Below are 20057 nucleotides of genomic sequence, written 5' to 3'. Positions count from 1 at the left end.
GGAACGTAAGTGCAGGAAATGAGCTGGGCAGGGAGTGAGTCCCCTGCCAGGCTCTGGGGAGCTCACACGTAGCAACAGCCTTGACAAGTCTGGGGATTCTGCTTCCTTTCACCTGGTGGGCCGGTGACAGGTCGCCATCTGCTGGTAAGGAGAGAAGGAGACAAGCGCTTGAAGGGAAGGAGGAAGGAGCAGAGGGCACACAGGCCGCCTCTTGCTAGCCTTGAATGGTCTCCCACTCCCAGGCTGCTCAGCACCCTGGGGAAACACATACTCCTTCTCTCTCTCACACACACACCTACACACAGACACACACTTCAGAAGCCACCAGAAGGAAGTTCCAAATTGTAAACAGTGATTCTCACAATTCAAGGATCAAACAGGGGTCATGTTACAGTGCAGATCACCAGGCCCGCCACAGAGATTTTACTTTCCAAGCTCTGGAGTAGGGCCCATGAATTTGCATTTTTAACCAGTGCCCAGACGATTCTGATAGGAGGAAATCTTTGTGACCTTGGGTTAGGCAAAGATTTCTTAGATACAATACCAAAAACACCATCTATAAAAGAAAAAAAATGATAAAAATTCCTGCTCCTCAAAAGACACTTAAAATTATCAAAGCCTCCACCAGACTGAGTCCAGCACAACTAGATGGTGCCCGGCTACCACCGACTGCTCTGACAGGGATCACAACAGAGGTCCCAGACACAGCTGGAGAAAAATGTAGAACAAAATTCTAACACACAAAAAAAGACCAGACTTACCTGGTCTGACAGAGACTGGAGAAACCCCAAGAGTATGGTCCCCAGACACACTTTTAACCCAGTACTGAAGTCACTCCTGAGGCTCACCCTTCAGCCAAAGATTAGACAGGCCCATAAAACAAAGCGAGACTAAACGGGCACGCCAGCCCAGGTGCAAGGACGAAAAGACAGGAGGGGACAGGAAAGCTGGTAATAGGGAACCCAAGGTCGAGAAGAGCAGAGGGTTGACATATTGTGGGGTTGGCAACGAATGTCACAAAACAACATGTGTATTAATTGTTTAAAGAGAAACTAATTTGTTCTGTAAACCTTCATCTAAAGCACAATTTAAAAAAAGACACTTAACAGAATGAAAAGACAAGGCACAGGCTGGGAAAAATACGAGCAAAACACATATCTGATAAAGGACTTGCATCCAGAATATGTAAAGAACCCTCAAAGCTTAATAATAATAATAAAAAAAAAAAATCTTTAAAATGGGCAAAAGATCTGAATAGACATTTTTACCAAAGAAGATATATAGGTGGCAAATAAATACATAAAAAGATGTTGAATATCAGTTCATCAGGGAAATATAAATTAAAACCATAATGAGATACCAGTAAGCCCAGACGGGATTAGAATGTATAAAATGAAAAACCATGCCAAGTGTTGGCAGGTATGTGGCAGAACTGGAACTCTCAACCACTCTGGAAAACAGTTTGGCAGATTCTGCAGGTTAAACACACACTTAACTATACAAGCCAGCAATTCTATTCCCATGTAGTTACCCAAGAGAAATGAAAACTTACATTCACACAAAAACCTGCAAGTGAATGTTTACAGGTTTTATTTACAATATGCAAAAAGTAGAAACAATTCAAATGTCCCTTAACAGGTGAATGGGTAAACAAATCGCGGAACATCACTACAATGGAATACAATAATATTATTTAAAAATCAGCAATACAAAGGAACAAACTACTGATTTACACAAAACATGGATGAATCGCAATTACATTACGCTAATGTGAAAGTCAGGCTCAAGAGGTTACAGACCATATGGTTCCATTTCACTGATATTCTAGAAAAGGCGGCTAGATCGGTGGATCCCAGGTGCTGGGAATGGGGAGGATTTGAGCTACTAAGGGACACAAGGGTATTTTTGGAGACGATGGAAGTGCTCTGAATCTTGTTGTGGAAGTGGTTACATGACTGTATGCATTTGTCAAAATCACAGAACTCTACACCTAGAAGATTAATTTATTTATGTAAATTATCTCTCAATTAAACAAACAAACCAATAAAAAGTTCCAGGCATAGAAGAATCATCCGGAAAACCAATTAAAATGCAGAACCCCAGGCCACCAGCAGAGATCCTCTTTCAAAGTTCTGAAGTAGGGGCCATGAATATGCATTTTTAACCAGCACTCAGCAGATCCTGATGCAGGTGACATAAGACCTACACTTTAGGAAACGCTGCAGGAGAGAGGGAGCTGACGGAAGGTCATTCGCCCCATGGAAGCACTCCACAGGGCTGCCTCCACTTCTCCTTACCACCTGAGATGTCCTAACAACGGCCAGGCAGATATCATTATTGTTACCAGCTGCCGGCCAGTTGGCCCCCAGATCACGGCAAGGCCACGCACAACAGGATCAGACCATTGTGATCCACAGGGTTTTCACGGGCTGATTTTTTGTAACTGGACCACCAGGCCCTTCCTCCTAGTCCACCTTAGTCTGGAAACTCCACTGAAACCCATTCGGCAACATGGCAACACACAAGCCTCTACCGACAGACAAGTGGTGGCTGTGGCTGGCAACATGGCAGAGGAAACACCCCAAAGTCAAACCAAACCGATTGCCATGAAGTCGATTTCTACTCATAGCAACCCTATAGGGCAGAGTAGAGCTTCCCCATAGGGTTTCCAAAGAGCACCTGGTGGGTTCAAACTCCCAACCTTTAAGAGCTGTAGCTCTTAACCACTATGTATGCCACCAGGGTTTCCCAGAGGAAACAAGCTTCTCTAAATCCTGCTACAAAACACTTAGAAACAGATAAAAATAATGTTGTGTGTCTCAGTTTCTTCATCTGCAAAATGGTGATATTAACGTCACCTCTGTCAGGGCTGCTGTGAGGGTTAAATTAGTCAATACCTGTAAAAAAAAAAAAAAAAAAAACCAAACCCACTGCCGTCGAGTCAATTCCAACTCATAGCGACCCTACAGGACAGAGTAGAACTGCCCATAGAGTTTCCAAGGAGTGCATGGCGGATTCGAACTGCCGACCTCTTGGGTAGCGGCTGTAGCATTTAACCACTGGGCCACCAGGGTTTCTGAGCACTTAATAACAGTGAACCCCAGGAGCCAAAAACAGAGAGGAATTTAGAAGACTGATTGGTGGGCAGGTGTTGATGCGTCACTGCCCTGGGCCAGGAGGACAGTCTTGGTAACCAGGTGCTCAGTTTTAAAGGGGACTGGAAAGACTGCCTTGGGTCTGATTAAGCAGAAAACCGAAGCCAAGACCCGAAAGCAAGTGAAAGAGTAAACTAGTAAAAAAAGCACAGAAGGGGAAGTCCCAAGACTGTTTAATAATCAGAAAGTTTTTTTTTTTTTTTTTTCTTGGCCTAGGTAATGGATTTAAAAAAAAAAGGTCTCCCCTGAGATTCTGAAATCAAAGGCAGGCCTTTCTTCAATGGGGTTTAGGGTTTTAACATTCAGTTCCCTTAAGATCCAGAAACCCCCCCAGGGACTGAGAAATCAATAGAAGCCATGCTTCCAGGCTGGTCACACACAGGCATCTGACAGAAGCAAACAACCCCCGCCCCCGAGGACACACCCCTCAATCCTGCATGACGCAGGTAAGGCTCCACCAGATAGCAGCGCGGGGTCCAAAACTACAACACGCGCCCCGAGCAGCTGGCTGTGAGGGAGAGTCAGCAGGAACAGCAGACCTGGGCCCCTAAGGATCGCCTGTTACAGACGCAGCAGTAGAGCTGACAGAGCTAGTCAAATGATTAAGGAAACAGAAGAGCTGAAAACACGAGAAAGGAACACCCCATTACTCTTCTAAAACAATTTTTTTTTAAATTGGTAGAACCAAACCAAACCAAACCCAGTGCCATCGAGTCGATTCCGACTCACAGCGACCCATAGAGTTTCCAAGGAGCGCCTGGCGGATTCGAACTGCCGACCCTTTGGTTAGCAGCCGTAGCACTTAACCACTACACCACCAGGGTTTCCAAATCGGTAGAACTTTTAAAAATAAAAAATACTGTCTTGAAAATTAAAAACCCAACAGATGAACTATACAGTGGCTTAAGCCCAAATAAAGACACAAACAGTGAAATGGAAGGCAGACCTAAGGAAATTTCTCAGACTGTAGCACAGACAGGGGCCCTGGTGGCACAAGGGGTAAAGTGCTCAGATGCGAACTGAAAGGTCGACAGTTTGAACCCACCAGCTGCTCCATGGGAGAAAGATGTGGCAATCTGCTTCCATAAAGATTACAGCCTCTGAAACCCTATGGGGCAGTTCTACTCTGTCCTACAGGGTCATTATGAGTCGGAATTGGCTTGATGGCAATGGGTTTGGGTTTCAGTAGCACAGGGAAAAAAAGAAAAGGAAAATATGAAAGAGTTACAGAGGAAAAAATATAGAACAAAATTGAAATTCATAAAAATGACCAGATTTACTAGTTCGAGGGAGACCAGAGGAACCACTGAGACTGTAGCCCTGAGACGCCTTTCTAGCTTGGAACTAAAGCCATTCCCAGATACCACCTTTTAGCCAAATCATAAACAGACCTATAAAATAAACAATAACACCTGTGAGGAAAGTGTTCCTTGGAACAATCATCTATATGAGATTAAAAGGACATCTGCCCAAAGCAGATGAGAAGGCAGGAAGGGGCAGGAAAACCGGAGGAACAGAAATGGGGAGCTGAAGGTGTTAATAGGAAGAACACAGACACATTTCAGGAAGTGCGATCTATGTCACGGAACAATTTGTGTAGAAGCTAATTTGCTCTGTAAGTCTTCACCTAAAAGCACAATTAAAAAAAAAAAAAAAAGAGCTACAGAAGCACAGAAGGGGAAGTCCCAAGAGGAATTCTAGGCAAGGGAGGCTTGCGGGATGGGGGAGGGCAATATGCCAAGAGCTAATAGCTTGGAATTTCCTAGAAATGAACAGACAAGACTCTTGGGTCAGGAGGTACACAAGACTTCAGACAGAGCTGAAAGAGGTATCAAATGTGACATGCCCAGCACAGCGGCCTGACCCCCAGCAGGCTCCAGATAAATCCTGGGCCCCTGCCTTCCTGGCCCATGTTGGTCCTCCCTTCTTCCGATCTTTGCCAACGTCTCCAACCCAACCAGCTGTGCCCTCCATTCCCTGCTCTCTCAGGCCTTTCTCGACCCCACTCCTCTGCAGTAATGACCATTTCTAAAGTCACAGCAGACCTGGAAGCCTCTCCTTGTGGAGAGGAGTGGGGTCCAGGGCAGCCTCTGCGGCCAGGAGGGAAAACTGAGGTCAGACAGAGGCCCCCCCAGGGTACAAGGCCCCAGGGAAGCCCAGACGGGCAAGAGGCTTTGCAAAGAGAGTCAGCAAGTGGTCAGGGAGGACAGGCTGCTTCAGGCAGGCTAAGTATCATACCGGGTGCAGAGTGTTCTCGACTCTTTGGAAGCATGTTGGAGGAGTCCAGAAATGATCCTGAGGAAGGTGGGGGCTGGGAGGAAAGCTGAGGGGCAGACCAGGGCCAGGTGGGGAGGTGCCTGCTTCTCCAGGTATGAAGAGGCCTGGAGCGGCAAGAAGGGCTACGATCCAAAGCTCAGGTTACAGCAGGAGAAAGCCCAGCTCCGCCTCCGGTACGCTCAGGAACACCTGGACACATGTGAGCAACACCTGTGCAAAGCTAACTCCCTGGGTAAGGTGAGAGGGAGCCAGTAACTGAGCTCTTCCCAGCCCGTCTCTGCAGGGGACTGCCCACTCTGCAGACACCTGTAGCTCCGCAGCAGCCAAGCCACGGGGCCTGCGCACACTGGGACAGACAGGGCCGGGACCCAGCAGTAGGAGAGAAGCCAGGGGAGCCCCGACCACTCCCAGGGGCGGGGCTTAGAGGATGAGCTGCTCCTGAAACTCTAGACTGTTAGGAAATGCGCTTTATTTCCGCCTTCTATAGCGGAATCTAAAATCTATTCTTACAGATTTCTCTAATTATAACATGTTTACCACATTAAAAAAAAAAATTTTATGTTATTTTATTTTATTTTTTTTTACATTTAGAAAATGTAAAATCCCAAATGCTGATTGCAAACCACTTGTCCCACCCTGGGACCTAAATGTTATCTTACTGTATATATAGTTTGGGATCCTTGGTTTTTTGTTTGTTTGTTTGTTTCTCCAAATCACATCATACACGGGAATCTGCTAGTCTTCATTCAGGCATGCAATGGGATTTTATGCACCACTGTTAACGACTACATAAATCTGCATTGTATAGCTGAAACACTATTCAGGCAAATTTCTGGTGCTGCTTCAGATTGTTTGCTATTTAAATGAGAACCATATTGAGTTACTTCACCTATCCTAGGCATTAGTGAGCTGAAATGGACTGGTATTGGCCATTTTGAATCAGACAATCATATAGTCTACTATGACAACTTGAAGAGGAATGGTGTTGCATTCATTGTCAAAAAGAACATTTCAAGACCCATTCTGAAGTACGTTGTCAGTGATAGGATAATATCCATACGCCTACAAGGAAGACCAGTTAGTACGACTATTATTCAAACTTACGCACCAACCACTAGGGCCAAAGATGAAGAAATACAAGATTTTTATCAGCTGCTGCAGTCTGAAATTGACGGAACATGCAATCAAGATGCACTGATAATTACTGGTGATTGGAATGCACAAGTTTGGAAACAAAGAAGGATCAGTAGTTGGAAAATATGGCCTTGGTGATAGAAACAATGCCGGAGATTGAATGATAAGATTTTTTGCAAGACCAACGACTTCTTCACTGCAAATACCTTCTTTCACCAACATAAACAGCGACTATACACATGGACGGAAACCCAGATGGCTTAGTGGTTAAGTGCTACGGCTGCTAACCAAGAGGTCAGCAGTTCAAATCCGCCAGGCACTCCTTGGAAACTCTATGGGGCAGTTCTACCCGTTCTATGGGGTCGCTATGAGTCGGAATCCACTTGACTGCAGTGGGTTTTTTTTTTTATACACATAGACCTCGCCAGATGGAACACACAGAAATCAAATTGACTACATCTGTGGAAAGAGACGATGGAAAAGCTCAATATCATCAGTCAGAACAAGGCCAGGGGCCGACTGTGGAACAGACCATCACTTGTTCATATCCAAGTTCAAGCTGAAACTGAAGAAAATCAGAGCAAGTCCACGACAGCCAAAATATGACCTTGAGTATATCCCTCCTGAATTTAGAGACCATCTGAAGAATAGATTTGACCCATTGAACACTAGTGACCGGAGTCCAGACGAGTTGTGGAATGACATCAAGGACGTCATATATGAAGAAAGCAAGAGGTCACTGAAAAGACAGGAAAGAAAAGACCAAGATGGACGTCAGAGGAGACTCTGAAACTTGCTCTCGAATGTCAAGCAGCTAAAGCAAAGGAAGAATTGATGGAGTAGAAGAACTGAACAGAAGATTTCAAAGGGCTGCTCGAGAAGACAAAGTATTAGAATGACATGTGCAAAGAGCTGGAGACGGAACACCAAAAGAACATGCTCAGCGTTTCTCGAGCTGAAAGAACAGAAGAAAAAATTCAAGCCTTGAGTTGCAATAGTGAAGGATTCTACGGGGGAAATATTAGGTGACACAGGAAGCATCAAAAGCAGATGGAAAGAATACACAGGGTCATTACACCAAAAAGAATTAGTCAATGTTCAACCATTGCAAGAGGTAGCGTATGATCAGGAACCGATGGTACTGAAGGAAGAAGTCCAAGCTGCACTGGAGGCATTGGCGAAAAACAAGGCTCCAGGAATTGATGGAATATCAGTTCAGATGTTTCAACAAACTGATGCAGAGCTGGAGGTGCTCACTCGTCTATGCCAAGAAATATGGAAGACAGCTTCCTGGCCAGCTGACTGGAAGAGATCCATTATTTATGCCTATTCCCAAGACAGGTGATCCAACCGAATGTGGAAATTATAGAACAATATCATTAATATCACACACAAGCAAAATTTTGCTAAGATCATTCAAAAACGGCTGCAGCAGTATATTGACAGGGAACTGCCAGAAATTCAGGCCGGTTTCAAAAGAGGACATGGAACCAGGGATATCACTGGTGATGTCAGGTGGATCCTGGCTGAAAGCAGAGAATACCAGAAGGATGTTTACCTGTGTTTTATTGACTATGTAAAGGCATTTGACTGTGTGGATCATAACAAACTATGGATAACACTGCGAAGAATGGGAATTCCAGAACACTTAATTGTGCTCATGAGGAATCTTTACATAGATCAAGAGGCAGTTGTTCAGACAGAACAAGGGGATACTGATTGGATTAAAGTCAGGAAAAGTGTGTGTCAGGGTTGTATCCTTTCACCATACCTATTCAATCTGTATGCTGAGCAAATAATCTGAGAAACTGGACTATATGAAGAAGAAGGGGGCATCAGGATTGAAGGAAGACTCTTTAACAACCTGCATTATGCAGATGACACAACCTTGCTTGCTGAAAGTGAAAAGGACTTGAAGCACCTACTAATGAAGATCAAAGACCACAGCCTGCAGTATGGATTGCACCTCAACATAAAGAAAAAAAAAATCCTCACAACTGGACCAACGAGCAACATCATCATAAACGGAGAAAAGACTGAAGTTGTCAAGAATTTCATTTTACTTGGATCCACAATCAACATTCATGGAGGCAGCAGTCAAGAAATCAAGAGACGTATTGCATTGTGTAAATCTGCTGCAAAGGACCTCTTCAAAGTGTTGAAGAGCAAAGATGTCACCTTGAGGACTAAGGTGCGCCTGACCCAAGCCATGGTATTTTCAATTGCATCATACGCATGTGAAAGCTGGACAACGAATAAGGAAGAGCGAAGAAGAACTGACGCCTTTGAATTGTGGTGTTGGCGAAGAATATTGAATATAGCATAGACTGCCAAAAGAACGAACAAATCTGTCTTAGAAGAAGTACAACCAGAATGCTTCTTAGAAGCAAGGATGACGTGACTGCGTCTTACATACTTTAGACATGTTGTCAGGAGGGATCAGTCCCTGGAGAAGGACATCATGCTTGGCAGAGTACAGGGTCAGCAGAAAAGAGGAATACCCTCAACGAGGTGGATTGACACAGTGGCAGCAACAATGAGCTCAAGCGTAACAGCAATTGTAAGGATGGCGCAGGACTGGGCAGTGTTTCATTCTGTTGTGCATAGGGTCGCTAGGAGTCGGAACGGACTCAAAGGCACCTAACAACAACAAAGCTTCAGATTGTTTGCTATTTAAATAAGAACCATATTGAGTTACTTCACCTATGTTTCAAGACCCAGTTCAATTCCCACCTCCTCCAGGAATACTTCCTGGACTACTTCCATAGCCAGCACCATCTCCCACCTCTGAATTATAACAACCTGTGATCTTCACAACACAGCTTAGCGTGGATCCCATGTGTCAGTCACTGCTCTCTGACTGTCTCATGGGTGAGGGGGCTGGTCTCTGGTGCAGTACTCTACTACACACATGCCTGGGAGTCCCCTCCCCACTCTGCACACAGCAGGTGCCCAATGCATGCTGACCATTTAGAGCCCAGGCCTCTCGCACTGAGACTGATTGGCTCCACTTTCCCAAGGACTAGGATTGCAGGCGCTCACGGTGGCCTGGTCGGAGACTTTGCTTGCTCTTTAGCCAGTCTCACCCAGATGTGTGAAGTGCTGCGGGGGCCGAAGGTAGCGGAGCAGGGAGAGATGAATTCTGACCAAGGGAGTCGGCAGCTTCGTGGGCGACGTGCTGTGGAGAGCAGATTCCAGGAGGCAGCAGTGGGGGAACGGGCGGTAGAGGCCACCACAGAGGATATGCAGCTCATTTCTCTTAGAACAAGCTGACTTCTAACTCTCATTTGCATCTCGTTTTATTTCCTTCCAACTTTTTCTACAGGTATACACACATATTTAATATAATTGGTTCCAACCACCAACCAACCCTTAGGCTAGCAGATGATCGCAAACCACTTGCACCACTCAGGGACCTAATTGATATCTTGCTGTATATAGAGTTTGCTAAGAGGTTAAAACGTCCCCCCTATAGTTTTAACTTAACTTTAAAGAACCAGTCACCTCCACATGAAGTCACAGCTTTGGCCAAGACCACCCATGGCTAACAGGTTTACCCAGCTCCGTGATTGATCTGATGCCATGCTGATGACCTCATAATCACCAACCACCCACGCCTACACCCCAGGGTGGCACGTGGGGAGACAGGCCCGGCTCTGTGTCAGACAGCTGGAGTCCCAATCCCAGGCACCAAGGTGGGTTCCGAGGTAGGCACATCCCCTGGGGAGTGCAGGGGAGCATGTGCTACCTCCACCCCGTGGCAGGGTGTCCATGCTTCAGGTCACAGGAACACCTCCCAGGCCTGCAGAAGCATCAGGGTTTGCAATGCCTGGGCCACGGACTTTGAAGTCCAGATTCCTCAGCTCAGCCCTCAAGGCTCTCCACCAGCTGGACACCATCTCTCATCACCACCCCATGCTGCAGTCACATCTCTGTGGTGGCCTCTGCTAGCCATCCCCCCAATGTTGCCTCCTGGAATCTGCTCTGCACAGCACCTCACCCATGGTCAGAGTTCACCTCTCCCTTCTCCGCTGCCTCCAGCCCCTACAGCACTTCACACATCTGGGTGAGATCGAGGTGCAGATATGTCCATCTCCCCCAACTGTTTTAAGGTAGGGGCAGGGGATTCACTGACTTCCTGGGTGGTACAAACAGTTTGTGCTCAGCTACTTAACTGAAAGGTTGGTGGTTCAAATCCACCCAGAAGTGCCGTGGAAGAAAGGGCTGGCGATCTACATCTGTAAGATTACAGCCAATGAAAACCCTATGGAGCGCAGTTCTATTCTGACACACATGGGGTCACTATGAGTTGGAATCAACTCATTGGCAACTGGTTTAGGGGATTCACTCCAGAGATTTGCTGATTTGCACTGAACCAGTAGCCCCTCCACCCCATTTGAAGGCAATGTGAAGCAGACTCAGCCGAGAGCTGGCTGGCTGACACCAGGAGGAGGTATGGGGGCTGGGGAAGTTGGACTTAAAAATTAAAAATAATAGCTGCCATTCACTGAGCTCACTACAGGCCAAGCACATTACAGCATTACAATTACCCCCAACCTCCCTGACAAGACAGCTCAATCACCATCCCCATTTTATAGATTAAGAAATCAAGGCTCAGAGAGGGTAAGAAACCTGCTAAGGTACCAGGCTAGTAGGTAGCAGAGTGGGGACTGAAAGTCGGGTCCACGTAACCCAAGTTAGTGGTAGAGAGCCTTGAATGCTAGAGTGAGGACAACCACAAAAGTGACGGGTGTAGGACCCCAGAATTCCTTTACTGAGGAGCTACAGCCGCCAGCTCACAAACTTAATGCTCTCTCCAGAGACTTTCCTCCAAAATAAACAACTTTCAAGTTAGTTTGCTGATAGAGGACATGCCTCTCCCACCTTCCAGCGAATACCTCCGAGAGCTTACCAAGTGCCTGGCACCATGCCAGGCCCTGAATGAGAGCTACCAGGAGGAAGACAGCAAAGGAAGGGTGGGGTGAGACTGAAAGCATTCTGAGAGAGGTGATGACCCAGCTCTTCGTGAAGGGTGAGTGTCCCTCCACTTCTTGGGCCACCACCCCCTACCTCAGGAGCCCACATTCCAGACAAAACTAACAAGTGACTACTCACAGAAACACTCTATTTTCCAGTCTCTGGGTCTGTGCTTAAGCAATGACCTCCACAGAAATGCTCCTTCATGAGACAGGCAGGTAGACAACCGCCCCCCCCTCCCCCCCGCCAACACACTTACCTGTCTGTCAAATTCCTCTCCCTGTGCCAAAGGCTGAACTCAAATCCCACCCATTCCATCTGCACAGTCACCCCCAAGGCAGGACTGTGCTCCCTCCTCTGGGTCCCCACAGCATGTCTGTGGTTGTGTCGAGGCACACACGTTCCAGTGGCGCGCGCGCACACACACACACACACACACACACACACGGGGTAACTGCTCTATATGCCCTTATACATGGCAGTAGTCAATGAGTATCTGCTGAATCCAGTTAAGGAAGATCCTTGTTGAAATGTCTGGCATTTTGGGTTCACTGCACCAGCTAAAATGCTACGAACAATTCAAAGCAAAAAATACCTAAGCCACAGTTCAAGCCAATCTGTGGAGTGCAAAGCGGCTTCCTGGCTCAGTGATCTCAGAGAAGCCCCCTTTGCCATGTCGTCCTTATCTGAAGACCCAGGCTAATCGTACCTGGTAGATATCATTCATCCCAGGAAGGTGGTAAAGATGAAATAAGATAACGTTCAAGAGGGACGCAGCACAGTGGCACTCAGCAAGCGCCATCTCCTTATTGTCACCTGGCTCAAGGGTGTACACCCACCCACCCACAGAGTCATCAACAGTTCAGTCCAAGGGCAAGCAGACAGGCCCCAGGCAGGCAGAACTGCCTCACTCAACGTTTTTCTAACCTTTTTGACCATGACCCATAATAAGAAGTATATCTTACGTTGGAACTCGGTATATACAAGCTAAATACTGTTGCTGTTAGGTGCCATTGAGTCATACCGATTCATAGTAACTCCCATAGGGTTTTCTTGGCTCTAAGCTTTATGGAAGCAGACTGCCAGGTCTTTCTCCTGCAGAGCAGCTAGGTGGGTTCAAACCGCCAACCTTTCAGTTAGCAGCTGAGTGCTCAGCCGTTTTGTGCCACCAGGGCTCCTTAAACTAAACATAATTGCAACACAAGTTCCACAAAACTCTTTCCTTGTGATGACGGAGGGGTGCATGCTGACAATTCTTTTCATTTTCTCTTCCTATTTCATTTCTAAACTGATTGCACAAACCGCTACCAGGGCGCCCACAGTTGGCACAGCCCTGGCCTCACTCACCCAAGGTGTCGGAGCTGCTCTCCACCGTCTCATTGACCTTCCGCGCAACTCTGGCCGCGGCCTCCCCCATCTTCCTCAGCATGCAGACGAGGGTGTCCTGCCGCCAGCTCCCTGGCTGGGCTGCTGCTCACAAGGGGGCCTGTGCCTGGGGAAGACGCAGGGCCATGAATCTCTCGCCAGCAAGAGAGGACCCACCCATGTGTCCATCCCTACATGTCCTCCTTTTGGGGGATCCAGGCTGCCAGGAGAGGCCCAAGCTGCTCACCTCCTCCTGTGGGGCCCAGAGCCCAGGCCACATCCAGGGTGGCCTTGGGAGCGGGCGGTCTGCCTGTCAGAGGTGGGGACAATCGGGCCCTACAGGATTCCTGGAAGGATGGACATGTGTGACCTCACCAGTTGGGGCCTGGCCTGGACGGGTAGCCAGTGAGGGCTCAGGTGTGTGCTGGCCTGTGACTCACTCAAAGGGTGGAGCAGTGGCAGGAGGTAGAGCACAGCTAACTGCCAGAGAAAGACACTTGTCCCCCACCCACACCACTGAGCAGGCACCCTGTTCAGGGCCCTCTAGGACAACTCCTCCAGCTCCCCCCACTCATCTATCCAGCTCTTCTGTGTATCAGGAAGTGGGAACACAAAAGTGACCAGACTGTAGCCCTGCCCGGTTGGAGCTCACTGTCTGCCAGGCTCTAAGAATTCCCTTCTCACCTGTAACTATGGAAGGGGGGTTACAGTGTCATCCTGCAGGCCTGATTATCAACTGAGTATAACTGCAAGACTCCAAGGGAGAGGAGAGGTGGACTGGAGGGGGAGGGAGTTACGGAAAGAAGAAGGGAAAACGCATCACTAGAGGAGAAGAGGCTCAAAGAAGGCTGAGGACAAACGGATTTATAAGGTATTAGAGCCCTAAGAGACCCTAGAAAGATCCCCAACTCCATATTTATAACAGAGAAGGAAACTGAGGCATAGAGAGAGGCTAAGTGTCCTGGTCAAGGTCAAAGTGAATAAGTAGCAATAACCAGGTCAGCCTGGAGTCCCTGGGTGGAGCAAATGGTTAAGTGCTCAACTAGTAATCAGAAGGTTGATGGTTCAAACCCACTCGGCAGCACCTCGAAAGACAGGCCTGGTGATCTGCTTCTGAAAGTTCACAGCCTTGAAAACCCTATGGCGCGGTTCTTCTCTGCACACATGGGGTCACCACGAGTTACAAATGACTCGATGGCAACTAACAACATCAGGTGAGCCCAGCTCCATATCCAGTGTTCATTTTTTTTTTTACAAAAGTCACCCACAGAGAGAAAATGACCAAGGACAGCTCCCCAGTCAGTGCCCTTCTTTGCCTTCCCCACCCCCACCCCACCTCCAGCATTATGGATGGCCCAGAGCTCCCACAGTCTCACTCGGCTAGTCAAAGGGTGAGGGCGGTGCTCAGAGCTGCTAACAAGCACCAAGAAGGCCCCATGTATTCAACTGGACAAGCAGGGCCAGGCCCACCCACCTGCTAGGGGAGAATTAGTGGTGTGTTCAGCGTTTGTGTGTTTCACCAAGGAAGCTGACGGTGATGGTTTAAGACACACAACGCAGTGGGAAAAGACTGTTTTTTGGAGACAGGCCTAATCCCCAGCTCTGCCATTTACTAACTGAGAAGTCCTGGGGGAGTTTCTTAACCACTCGGAGCCCCAGTTTGTTAAACTGAATAGGAGATGGTGTCATACCCATCTTCGTGGTTTCATATGAGGACTGAACAAAAAGGGACATGCCTGTCTAACCCAGAGCCCAGGTCCCTGAGGTACTCAATAAATGCTAATGGAGAAGGTAAAACAGTGCACATGTGGACACAACACCAGCATCTAAATCACTTCAACAGCTGTGTGACTCTGGACAAACAACTCAACGGAACTCATCTGTGAGGAATGAGTAGAATTTCTAGCAGCTCTCCACCTTCAGGAAGGCTTCCCCGATTGCCCCAGCCCTCACTGCTCTCTCCTCCCTCTAAGCTCCAACAGTACTTAATGTCTTAGCACAAACCACTTGGGTGGTTTATGAGCTTTTTAGAAAAAATGTACATACATATTTCTTCCTTTGGCCTGTGGGCAACTTGGGGCAGGGAGCGGTTCCACACACCGAGCACAAAGCGGATGCTCAATTAGTATGCCCCGATGATGACGATAAATAGCCACCATTTATCCAAATACAGGTCAACTGCCTCTCACAACAAATCTAAGACACTCTCTAAATGAGGAGGATCATAAATTCAAATGCCTAAAGACGCGAGATGGGCAACCTGGGTAAGACAGGCAGTGTAGGAGTGGTGAGGACTGTGGCAAACTGGACCCAACAACTTTACCATGTTACCTTTGAGATCATCTCCCTCAGCCAGAATCAGAGCGACGTTGCTCAGTTAGTGGACTGAAAAACTGAGAACCCAAGGGGCAAGATGAATCAGCTAGATGGAAACAAAGGACCCAGGCTAAGACTCTTCCTATAGTATCATACTCCATCCTTTCTCCATCTCCAGTATTCATCACCAACAATCATAAACATTTGTGAGCCTCATTAGGGCAGAAGAATGAAGAGGAAGGAAATACAGGAAATAGCTCTAATTGTGAGCTAATTGTGATATTCTGATGAGGAACGGCTTTCTGAAGAATACCACTGAGACAACACAGCCTCACAGCAGAGGGGGAAGGGAAGATAAATCTTGATGCTGCTCAGGGTCCATGCTAATCCTCATGGCATTTTCTAGGATGATGAGGGTACTTTCAATCAGGCACCATGCCTGCAATTCTACTAGCTGCCACCAGGTGGACCATGGAGAAAAAAACAAACCAAACCCATTGCCATCCAGTGGATTCTGACTCACAGCAACCTTATAAGACAGAGTAGAACTGCTCCATCGGGTTTCTAAGGAGCAGCTGGTAGATTCAAACTGCTGACCTTTTGCTTAGCAACTGAATGCTTAACCACTGCGCCACAACGGCCAAATTCAAAACCTCACCCTGCTCAAAACGGTGTGGGTCACAGATTGGACACAGGACCAGGAACAGGAGCAATCAGTAAAGTCTGGGTGTCAGAAAGTCACTAAGAGGCAGGCCCCTGGCATACCAGAGGGTGCCCTGGGTACAGCACAGATGTGCCCTAGAACACCGAAGAGGTTTCTCCTGCCCAAAATGGCAGCCTTTACCAACTGGCTGGGAACCCACCCTCACTTCACCTCAAACTACTTCCTTCAATGGAGAATACCTTTATAAAGTCCAACTGACAGTTCCTCTCCCAGGTCAGATGGCAAAGCCTGTCATCCTTTGGCACAGGCAGGGCTGTGAGACGGGAGGGAGGCTGGGCCACATGTAGTATAAGTCCCATGATGGGGGGGGGACCCCAAACCAGTTGCTGTCCAGTCAATTCCAACTTGTGGCAGCCCACGTGCGTCAGAGTAGAACTGTGCTCTAGAGTTTTCAATGGCCGATTTTTTGGGAGCAGATAGCCAGGTCTTTCTTTCAAGGCACCTCTGGGTGGACTCAAATCTCCAACCTTTTGGTTAACAGTCAAATGCATTAACCTTTGCACCACCCAGGGACTCCAAGGTGGGATAAGGGGCCCCAGAAACGAGGGAAGTGCAAACTTGGGAAGACAGGAGACTGGAGCGGTTTCTGGGATGCCAAAAGGGCCCCTACAAGGTTGTTCAACTTCACTGACTGCTCCTTTCACCCCTGGGGCCGGGCCTGTGTGGCAAAAATAGTTAAGAATTTATTTAGCATGTAACAGAGCCAAGAGAGAACAGGGGAAAGGAAAAAAGAAACGAAGCTGTTCTTCTGTTCTCTTTGTTTCTAAGAAAGACAGAAAATTGGCTGAGTCACATATAAGAGACAGAGCTATGGACCCACCTCTGATTGATGCAAAGCTTGCTAAACAGGGCCATCCCTTAGTCTGAGTGGCCCTGGTCTATATAAACAATTTCAATCACCCAAAATCAGTGTGTCAATACCATCTGCTGGCCCAATCTCATGCAATCCCCGGAAAGAAATATCACATCAACCAGTGGGAGCAATCAGTTCACAAGGCAGCCCTTCTGGAACCAAAACCCAGCTGTGGGGCCCTGGGACAATGCTATAGGCCCAAGTGCTGGGCCTGTCAGGGCATCTGGTCAACCTCATATGCAGATGTGGTGGTAGCAGAGAGTTGAGAGGTCCCAAAGGGGAGAAACAGGAACTGCCAGCCCATTCAGATCTGGCCCAGCACTGGGGCACCCCAACCTGATAGTACTGTTGGCTCCAGCCAGTCCAAGCACTTAGAAAATTCCAAGGAAAGCACTCCAAATCCTGAGGACCCTTTGACACAGGGCCTAAGCTATGCTCATATTCACATTACTGCTTCCCCTGCAACACGTCCCCCTCCACACATCCCCAACTCCCCGTTCCTCAGCAGCGTACAGATAGTGCTCCCATGAAGTGTTTAAATCCAACAAACATCTCCTGGGCATCTTCTCTAGGGACCACGCTGGGAGGAGTAAAGGGTACTGACCGGAATGAGCTTACCGCTGGGTAAGAGAGACTCACTGACAAGAGGCAGAGTGAGCCGGATGCCACGAGGGCCCAATGCCAGGTGCAAGGAGCATGTGACCTAACGCTCAGCCATGAAGGTGCACGGCATTGCGGGGGCAGAAGGAACACAGAAGGGGTCTGAGTAGCAGGTGCCCAAAGAGATACAGGAGAGAGGTGGACAAGCAGCCAACCTGTTCCCAGATTATTGAGGTGGATGACCTCTTACAACTCTGTCCTCTGTTTCTCTGCAGGGAGCTACGGAAAGTTTTTGAGAAAAGCAGCCTAATCCAACCGGTGTTTTTGATAAATTACAATGCTGGGAGCAGCTCCATTTGTAAAATGGAAAGACCACCTTCCTCTTTGGGTTGTTGTGAGAAGTAAATGACACGTAACTTTTGAGAAAGAACTTTGCAAACCATTAAGTGCCTCCCACACTAAGGCATTACCCATAGGTGAATTAGGTTCAGACAGGAAGTTAGGATATAGTAAACTGAATGCCAGAAAAAAAAAAAAACGCCCTGTTTTATAGGAGCTGGCAATGCTGCCCTCCCATCCCCATAACCTGATTTCACCTGGATACAAGCCTGGGAGGAGGAATGATTTTTGCTAAAAGCCTGATGACCGCCCCCCGCCACCATCTGACCCTTACCAGCAAGAACTCTACCTTGTCTGTGCAAAGGAGCTGCTGCGACACCCCGTCCGCACCAGCTGCTCCTATATTTAGTTACTGGTGTGGTCATTCGGGAACTTTAGAGCCTGGCAGCCACGCAGACCGGCAACCCTAGCTTTCGGAGCCATGTGTGCAAGCTCCCCCTACCGCTGCCTCTAGCTGGTCCTCCGAACCACCCCAAGAGGGGGAGTTGTGAGGAGGTGAGGGGTGGAGGAACGGATCCGACCCACGTAGCCCCAAAAGCCCACTCGAGGCCAGAGGAGAGTTGACCCACTTTCCCGCCTCAAGGAAAAAAGCCCCCTGAGGTTGTGAGCGGGGCTGACTGGCACCTCGCTTCTGCGCCAGGGGGTTCCGGGGAGCACTGCGCATGATCCCCAGGGCTCTGTGCGGTGGCCAGGCCGGGGTCCCAACGCCCCACGCTCTAGGGTGCCGCCTCACCCGCCTACCCCACCCCCTGGAGCCCGCAGCCAATGGCTCCTCGTCGTCGGCCCTCCGCTCGCCTAGCAGGCGGGGACCGGGGATCAGAAAGCAGGCAGGGGACAGAAGGCGGTGAGCCCAGAGGGCCTGGCACCCCCGAGCTGCCAGGGGCGCAGGAAAAGGCGTCGGAGGCCGAAAGGCACGCTCACAGGCAGGCTTCTGCAGCTCCCCAGAGCGGAAGCAAACCCCGAAAATGCTGCTTTGAGAACGAAACACACAGCAGCCTCTCCCAGCAAGGGCGCCTCCGCAGGGAATGGAGGCCCGACCGGGAGCGCTTCCCCGGCTTCCTCTTCCCTGGTACCGCTGCACCCACTCCCCTGAGCCATCTAGGGTCCAGCCACAGTCAGGCGAGAGCCCGTGCGCTGCCCGGCCCCGGGCACTGCAGAAGCCGCAGCTGATGCACCGCTGTTTTTCCAAGGGACGACCTGGGGGAGGGGGAAGGTGCGTTGCAAAAAACAGGGACACTGCTCTCCCTCTTCCCCCAGCCCTCAGACGCTTAGCCTCAGACTACGTTTCCTTTGCGGGGCACGAAGCGTTTGGCCCAGTTCCGGCCGCTTTCTGCTCCACTTACGGCGACAATGCCTCCTAGCGCCCTGCACGGCGCAGTCACCCCTCCTCGGCAGCCGCCAGCGCCCCATGCAACACTCGGGAGCTCCTGCCGGCGGGGAGGGGCGCGCGGGGATGCGCTCTCTGCGCGCCGCGCGCACGACAGCTTGACCAATCGCCGCGCTAGGATAGGCGCCGGGGCGGGAGCAAGCGGAGGCCCTTGGCCGCGCGCAACCAATCAGCGCGCGCAAGTCCTCACCCCCTCGCCCTGCAGCGGCGCGCGCGGAAAGGCGGTCGGCGCGCTCTCGTGCGGAAGCGCGGTCCGCTTTGTGTGCGGCTTCTGGAGAGAAAGCGCTTGGGGAAGCCGGGGAGTGCAGCCCGGAACAAGCAGCAGATTCTAGGACCCGTAGGACTGAGGCTCCAGGTTTGTTTTCCTTGAGGAAATGGAGTTGAATTAGCCGGATCAGGAGTACTTTGAAAAACTTGAAGATGAGGGATAGGAAACTCACGTGGATGCCTTCAGGAGTCCATTCACGTTTTTAGAGAAAATAATTCTGGCTCCACTAAGGTACTTCACCTCACTGAAGCCTAATGTTCTCAGCTATAAAATAGGAATTAAAATATCTAAATAACTACTTCACAGGGTCCTTGTGAGGATTCATCTGTGAAATGCTTAACACAGCACTTGGCCATGATAGACTGACTCAGGGAAAGGTAGCTGCTCAGCAGGCCTTGCTTATGGAAGGCTCACCATCTGCCCTTTACTGGGCACTCTGGGCGAAACAAAAGGTCGGCAGTTCGAATCCACCAGCTGCTCCTTGGAACCCCTATGGGACAGTTCTACTCGGTTCTATAAAGTCACTGTGAGTCAGAACTGACTGTATGGCACATAACAACATGGGGAAGACCACTGGAGGCAGGGAACACAGTGATTAAAGA

The 20057-nt window shown here is 49.0% G+C and overlaps 1 protein-coding gene across 4 annotated transcripts in view; it reads right to left on the bottom strand.

Annotated features, from left to right (window-relative positions):
* Window positions 1–19250, bottom strand: part of LRRC20 (leucine rich repeat containing 20) — a 110234-nt gene extending 90984 nt beyond the window's left edge. For 2 of the 4 annotated variants that reach the window (XM_049855827.1, XM_049855828.1), the window contains exons 1-2: window positions 19144–19250; window positions 12891–13035 (exon numbers count right to left, since the gene is read on the bottom strand). In XM_049855827.1, coding sequence (XP_049711784.1) covers window positions 12891–12972 — 82 coding nt within the window. In that variant the 5' untranslated portion in view covers window positions 12973–13035; window positions 19144–19250. Of the gene's footprint in view, window positions 1–12890; window positions 13036–19143 lie in introns of those variants that run through there. The other 2 variants (XM_049855826.1, XM_049855829.1) reach the window with 1 other exon arrangement.
* Window positions 19251–20057: the final 807 nt, after the last annotated feature.

This window comes from Elephas maximus, chromosome 16 (assembly GCF_024166365.1).
Source record: "Elephas maximus indicus isolate mEleMax1 chromosome 16, mEleMax1 primary haplotype, whole genome shotgun sequence".
In the NCBI taxonomy this organism is placed as follows: domain Eukaryota; kingdom Metazoa; phylum Chordata; class Mammalia; order Proboscidea; family Elephantidae; genus Elephas; species Elephas maximus.
This window is presented reverse-complemented; position numbering and strand designations above follow the sequence as displayed.